Below are 7016 nucleotides of genomic sequence, written 5' to 3' on the forward strand. Positions count from 1 at the left end.
GTGTCTTACTTAACTACATTCGTCACCCAAGATGAGAACAGTTGGAGGTGTTTTTGTACAACAGCAGTTTTCTCTCATCCAGTCATACAATGGGAAGATACCTCATTCTCAGTAAAGCACATTAATCATGTGGGTTGTGGGTTTTAATGGCACCAGGGGTATGCACAGAACTGAACCTGTGTGGGTATGTGGAATGCTTGTCTAGGGGGCTAGTAGTCCATTGCCTGTGAATTATGTCCATCTCCTGAGGATTATGAATAAATTAAGGCATTGGGGGGAGATTAGGTACAGGGTTCACACCCTGTTCTCACCTGTGGATGTTCATCTCCTGCGGTGGCTGTCGTGCCTTGTCATAGGCCACCTTGGCAAATATGCCTGCAATGACAACAAAGGCAATGGCTCCACATGAAATGTAGACAGTGGCATTAGTGGTGTCCTCATTCGGGTCATAGACATTGGATATCTCTCCAGTTCCACCATTGCTAGTGGCAGTAGTCATTGAATCTGTAGTGGGTCCACGGCCATTATTACGGCACATGTACTGATTGAGCTTCTCAGAACGCTTGTTGCAGCAAAAGCGGTAATTGCAGGTGCCACAACAGTAGCGGAAATCCTTCTGGCTGTTGTTACACTCAAACTCCTTGTCCCACGTTCCACTGACATCATAATAGCCCATGCATGTATCATATGCTGGGCTCGAGCTGCCTGCACTGCCACCTCCACTGCGTGCACGGCTGCCCCCACCACCAGCTGGCAAGGCAGCAGGGGACGAACTGGCCAGTGTCTGGTTCAGTTGCTCCTTGACCACCTTGGAGGACCGCCGAGTAGCTGTTGCCCCCTGTGTCCGGTTGCCCTTGGGTGTCCGTGGGGGCCCAGCCGCATGCGTGGTCAGCAGCAGTGCCAGGGCAAACAGGATAAGGGGCAGCAGCAACAGCAGGTGCCTCCGCCCCATGGTGAGCAGAAGGAGCAGAGGGGCGGGGGCTGTGCCCAACCCAGCACAATCAAGGGCCTCGGCTCTGACACTCCATGGATAAATTTGCAGGCAGATGGAGGAAGCAGCCACTGGATACTTCAGTGGGAGCAGCTCCGGGCCATCCTCCGGCTGGCAAGACGCCCCTTCATCCTGGCAAGAAGAAAGAGGCACTTCTTCGCTGTTGCTTGGGGGGCACAGAGGGGCTCTTCGGTGGGTCTTGTCCGGATGGAAGCTCCTCCAAGGATGGTGACGCGCTACGAGAGAGAGAGGGGCGGGGGGGAGAGACATCAGAGGCTACCTGGCCCAGGGCAGAGGGGTGGAGGCGGAGGGGCTGCTGCTGCTGGGGCTGCCTCCCCGAGGAGGCCTAGCGGGGCCGAGAGTTAAAAAGGGCAGAAAGCGCCAGGGCGGTCCGAGGGTCGTCTCGGGCTCCTCTCGCCCCTGCTGGGACAGGGACCAGGGAAGACGACGGCGGGCATGCTGCTGCTGCTGCTGGTGCATGGGGCCAGCATCCAAGCGGGCAACAGCTCCGGCGCCAGCCCGGGCGGGAGCTCGCCGGGCAGCAGGGAATTCCCTTGGCACGGTCCCTGGCAGGCAGAGCAGTAGCCGCCTGGCGAAAGGGACGGCAGCACTGGAGCCGGAGCTTCTGCGGGCACCGCAGCGCCAGCCGCCTCCTATCCTTGCCGTCGCCCCCTGCCCTTGCTTGCCCCAACACCCCACGCGCTCGCCCGCCCGCCCGCCCGCCCGCCTCCACTCACCATGCCGGGGCGGAACGGAGCGGGAGCACTGCGGAGGCCACCCCACTCGCCGCGCACTAGCCCGAGCTGCCTGCGCTGCCGCCGCCGCCGCCGCTCACCCGGGCTGGCTGGAGAGGAGCTGCTGCTGTGGAGCGGGCGGGGACAGCGAGAGGCTGAGCCAGAAGCCGCCGCCTCCCCTCGCCTGCCTGCCTGCCTGCCTGCCGGCCTCCTCCTGCCTCTAGGCCCGCCCAGTCCCGGCCCCCTGCGAAGTAGTTGCAGTCCCGCGGCGCCACCAGGGCCTGCGGGGGGATTTGGGGACGGGGCGCCACGATAGGTGAGGACAAGGAGCCGGCCGGCATTTTTCTAGGGACACCTTCCGGAACCCCACAGGTCCCGCTCCAAAGTGTAGAGTAACCATGGGGCGTCCACCTCCAGAACTAACAAGAAACCTCTTTTCCACTCCTTTCCTTTCTGCTGCCTCAGAAGGCGGGAAAAAGGCTGGAGTGCCACTCCGGGAATAGCGAAATAAATGTTCCCAAGTTGAAGCAGGATAGTTGGTCGTGGTCTTTGCCGCTAGACGCGAAGAAGGTGTTATGTGAGGAAAAGCTGTTACGTGGACTGACAGCCGGCATTGTGCAGTGGCTGGAGTGGAATTTTTGAGTCTCCCATTAAAGGTCAACACTGTGCTGGGAATCGAATTGCCAACCTCCGAGTGGGGCCTGGAGATCTCTGGGAATGGGATTACAGATCCCCTGGAGAAAATGGCTCTTTTGGAAAACAGATTCTATGCTTTAATATCTCACTGAGCTCTTTTCTCTCCCCAAACCCCACTGTTCCCAGGCTCTACCCACACATCTCCAGGATCTTCCCAAGCCAGACTTGGCAAACCTAGGCCAGGGGCCTTCTGGGTGACTCACCCTAACCTACCTCACAGGGTTCTTGTGATTATTAAATAAATGAGAGGAGCTGGACACTGCTGTATGCTACTGGACGCTGTTTGGAAGAAGGATGACATGAAAATGTACTGGATAAAATACATCAGGAATAGAAATAATTGATCCTTGTGCCATGTACATAAAATGATCACACTCTGGCTTATGGAACCAACATGCCTGAAAAAAAAATACTGTACATTTGCAACACTCTCATGAGGCCTTCTGCAGGAGAGTGAGGCAAGCAGGAGAATGGGCTGCACATTTTTGGTATGTTTTCCTGTGCTGAAAATTAGGATGGAAAGACGGCACACAACTTTTCTGTCTGTGTGCTTTTTATTTGCATTGAGGGCTTTTTTAGGTGGAGTAACATTCAAAATTGGAATCCAACACCTGCAAAGAAAAAAAGCAGATCCTTTCAACTTCATAACTATCCTTGTCATCCTGATCTACTTAAGATTTGCTTTAGGACTTGGCAGATAGGAAGTAACCCTTTAGGAAGCAAAACTGGGCATCAAGGAATCTAATCACAAACTCCCAAAATAAGTTCAGAGACATCTGTTCAGATAGGAATTGAACCCAACCATGAGTTGCTTTCAGCCAGGATGGAATAAATAATTTGTTCAGTAAAGTAGTTCAATGTTAGATCAGGAGGACCCAAGAAATGTAGTCTTCTCCAATCCTCAAAGGGCTGGAAAAGAGGTAGTCTTAAGAACACTGCTGAAAGAAAAGAGGAGCAAGAATTGGTCGAGTTCTGTCTCCAGCATTTGCTCAAGTGTACAAGTACTTCTCTCAGATGATGACCAAGACAAAGGTAATCCTAGATAGTAGACTAGTTTAGATTTTCTAAATATATATTCCAGAGGGTTAATGTGACTGATTTTCAGTCAGAATTTATCTACCTAGATCAGATTCTGTTCTTGAGATACCCCTCTGAGAAGCTAACTAACCACATCCCACAGATCTATTGATCAATACTTGGCCTCTTTTATCCACAAGGCTTATCCAGTCAAAATAACAGTGCATTTCTGGATAAGACCAAGGCCAACAAAGTTCAACATTTCATTTCCAGCAGCAGCTTATAAAGATCATAGCCATCCCTTATATAGTTATTTGTGGTGGAAGGTATGGTATAGTCTGATCTTGGAAGATGAAACTGGGTTGGGATTTCCAAGGGAAACCGCCAAGGAAGATTCTGCAGAGAAGGCAGCGGCAAACCATCTCTACTTAATCACTTGTCTTGAAATCCCACCAGGTGGCTGCAACTTGTCAGCATTTTACACACAGATGCTATTATTGTTCATTCAGAGCTTGCATCTTAGAGCCAAACCAGGCGATACAAGGGAGACATAAGAGTGCCAACCCTGTTTTTCCTTGTAATAAGCTGGGAAGACATTTACATGTCTCCATTGCAAATGCCCACTTCTGTATTAAAAAGAATTCTCCACATCCCAAACTGAGGTAAACATGGGGGTATTTTCAGGAAAGGTTTTAGAAAATGCAAATTGTATGTGTCACTTCCAGGTGACTTATTCAATTGGAACACTGTGTGAAAATTTCCTCTTAAGGATTACATGCAATTTCTAGGCATTTCTCCCATCCAGGCATTTTAATGAACCAGAACTGTTTAACTTCTTCCAATAGAAGAGAAGCATGTGCCTGCAAATGATTCTGTGATGTTTCTCCAGCTAGTCGACATACATATTGCCTATCTAGCCCAGACCGAAACAGAACTTCACTGGGCGTTTAGATTACAGCAACACACCATCTTTCCTTGGCACAGGGCTGCTTCACACAAAAAGTATGTTGCAATATGTAAATAGACCATGATCAAGCATCCTCCTGAGAAAAAGTAATATTATTTTTACAGTTAATCAAACACTGAATAACGTCTACCTGATTTTTCACACTGCTAGCTGGAATATACTGGCCATTCCTCTTCTTGCTACCTGCAAGGATGATGTCTTCCTTGCCAAGGTACAACTTTTAAAATAGTGAATCTTCACTAAAATGACTGTTACATTTCAGGAAATATGTTTTTAAATGTAATTAGCAACAGTGTGATTTGGACTGCATCAGGCTTGTTTTATAGTTTTAAAAAATCTGGGAGTGATTGCCTAATGTTTGTTGTCAATCCATAAACAAGATGACCACAATGACATTTTGAGTAGCAATTATGCAAATGCTTTCTCCATAATTCCATGAGCATTTTAGCAGTATTATGTACAGAGGAGCTCCATTATAATGAAAAATGTTAATTTGGGTGGACACTCCGAAATATAAACAAGTAAACCCTATTGTGCTAATATGGTGATAGAGTGATTACGGATGTTGGACATGATTCTGGCACACTCTGCGAGTAAAACCAGGTGTTCTACAACGACCCACGACCCTTTCCCCAAGTATGTCTAAAGAAAATTCGCCATTCTTGAAAATGTTGGGGAGGGAAGACATTTGTTAATGCTATAGAAACAAAAACAAATTTAAGCCTCACTGTGCTGGTCAAGTAATGCTGCTATAATGACTACTTAGCTGCATAAATAGGAAAAGAATGGTAAAGGCATGTTGCTGCCAGCAACTGAACTACCCTGAGCCTATGGAGCTTGCAGAGAGGCACTGGAAATCTAATGATACGCCTTTTAAAGTGACACTAATGAAGCAATGACATTTCATGGTGAATGCTCAGCACAGAGATTTCAAAGCCCTTTGATGCTAACATTTAGCAGGAAGCTCAAAGCAATTCGCATGCAACAGACTACACAACGCCCCACCATCTAGTTCTTCTAGACTGAAATGGACCAGTTGAGGTGAAGAATCTTTTCCCTTTCCCTTATTTAGGAAAGTTTAGGATAGTGTGATATACAGCGTGTGACTGGAGCTGGGTCAATGTGTGTTAAAATCTCCTTAAGTTTTGCTCACATAGTATTACTTTGTCTCATTCTAACCTACCTCACAGTTTTGTTGTGAGGATGAAGTGCAGGAGATGAGAGCAGTGCACATTGCCTGGAGCTCCATGGAGGAGAGACATGGTGAAAATGTAATAGACAATAGATACTGTGTTCGACTTGTCAGTGAGTAGAACAAATAGAAAGCAGCAAAAGAAAAACCAAAGGTGTGATGGTGGATGGGACACTTACAGAACTGCAAGGGTAATATATTGCAACCATCAAGCTTTGATTCCAGTCCTATTTATTCTATTCTGTCATCAGGTTTTAGAAGTGAAGTTTGTGGCTCACCTTCTGTTCTTCCATCACAAAAACAATGCAAACTAAAGCCCATGGAAGAAGCATTGTGTAGATTAACAGCATAAACAAACCACCCCTTTCTCCCTCACTAAAACAAATCCTCCTCCCTTGATATAGCAGTGTGTGTGGAAAGGAAGACAAGCTCTGGAAGAAAGGAGGGACAGAGGAGTTAGCTTAAACCCTGCTTTGCCAGTAGTGGAGAGATTACCATACCCATTTTTGGTGATCCCTGTAGAATCTCCAGGCAGCTGGCTATCTCAGCAGCTAAAAGGACACCAGGATATCAGCCAACAGACAGCTGACTGTCCACCACAAAATTTTACCCCCTCCGTTCCCTCCCTATATTGGAACAGGACTATAGGGTTAGAAGGGTCTTCTGTCCTTTCCCTACTGTAAAATGCACCAGAGGAGAACTGAGCAGTTTTCCTTAATTAATATTTATTAATTTCTCATCTTGGATTATTTTTTCTGTTTTCTGTTGCTGACCCAGGACAGCACTCTACCAAGTTGTGGTTACTTCTATTTACATATACAATTAAAACTTTTTATGTCTTGCCTTTCCCCAAAATATCCAAGGTAGGGAACACTAATAAAGACAGAACACTTTATAAACTACTTTTCACTTAATGCATCATGAGGTCATAAATACAAAATGAAGTCAGGATATTTGGAGCTGTGGAAGTTTCTACTTGTACTATTTATGTCCAGGCTGATTACTGAAATCTGCCAGAGAAGGATGGGCCAGTAAATAAGGCAGATAATTAATAATTGACAGGTTGTTGCCCTTGGCCTTAAAATATAGCACTGTTAAGCCCTTATTGCGAACCATCTCTTGATCCAGGAAAATTAAACAACTACTTGCTAATCTCTAATCTACCTCCTTTGGGCAAAGCACTTGAAAGAATTGAGGCCTCTCAACTGGAACTGTTTCTGCATGAAACAGATTTTCTAGAGCCTATTTAGTCTATTTTCCACCTTCCAGTGGGATGAAAATCAACTAGGTTGCCCTCACTGATGGTCTATGCCAGCCAGCTGACAGCTGGAGTGTATCCCTCTTGATTCCCATGGACAACCCACAGGTTTCATGTTCTCTTTCAGGACTATACTTTGTCACACCAAAAAAAAAAAATTG

At 47.1% G+C, this 7016-nt stretch overlaps 1 protein-coding gene across 3 annotated transcripts in view; it reads right to left on the bottom strand.

The window, feature by feature from the left end:
• Positions 1-1925, bottom strand: part of SHISA6 (shisa family member 6) — a 339241-nt gene extending 337316 nt beyond the window's left edge. For all 3 annotated transcript variants that reach the window (XM_048488407.1, XM_048488406.1, XM_048488405.1), the window contains exons 1-2: positions 1729-1925; positions 312-1227 (exon numbers count right to left, since the gene is read on the bottom strand). In XM_048488407.1, the coding sequence (XP_048344364.1) occupies positions 312-952 (641 nt within the window). In that variant the 5' untranslated portion in view covers positions 953-1227; positions 1729-1925. The remainder of the gene's footprint in view (positions 1-311; positions 1228-1728) is intronic.
• Between the last annotated feature and the right edge of the window lie 5091 nt (positions 1926-7016).

The sequence above is a fragment of the Sphaerodactylus townsendi genome, linkage group LG03, assembly GCF_021028975.2.
Source record: "Sphaerodactylus townsendi isolate TG3544 linkage group LG03, MPM_Stown_v2.3, whole genome shotgun sequence".
NCBI lineage: Eukaryota > Metazoa > Chordata > Lepidosauria > Squamata > Sphaerodactylidae > Sphaerodactylus > Sphaerodactylus townsendi.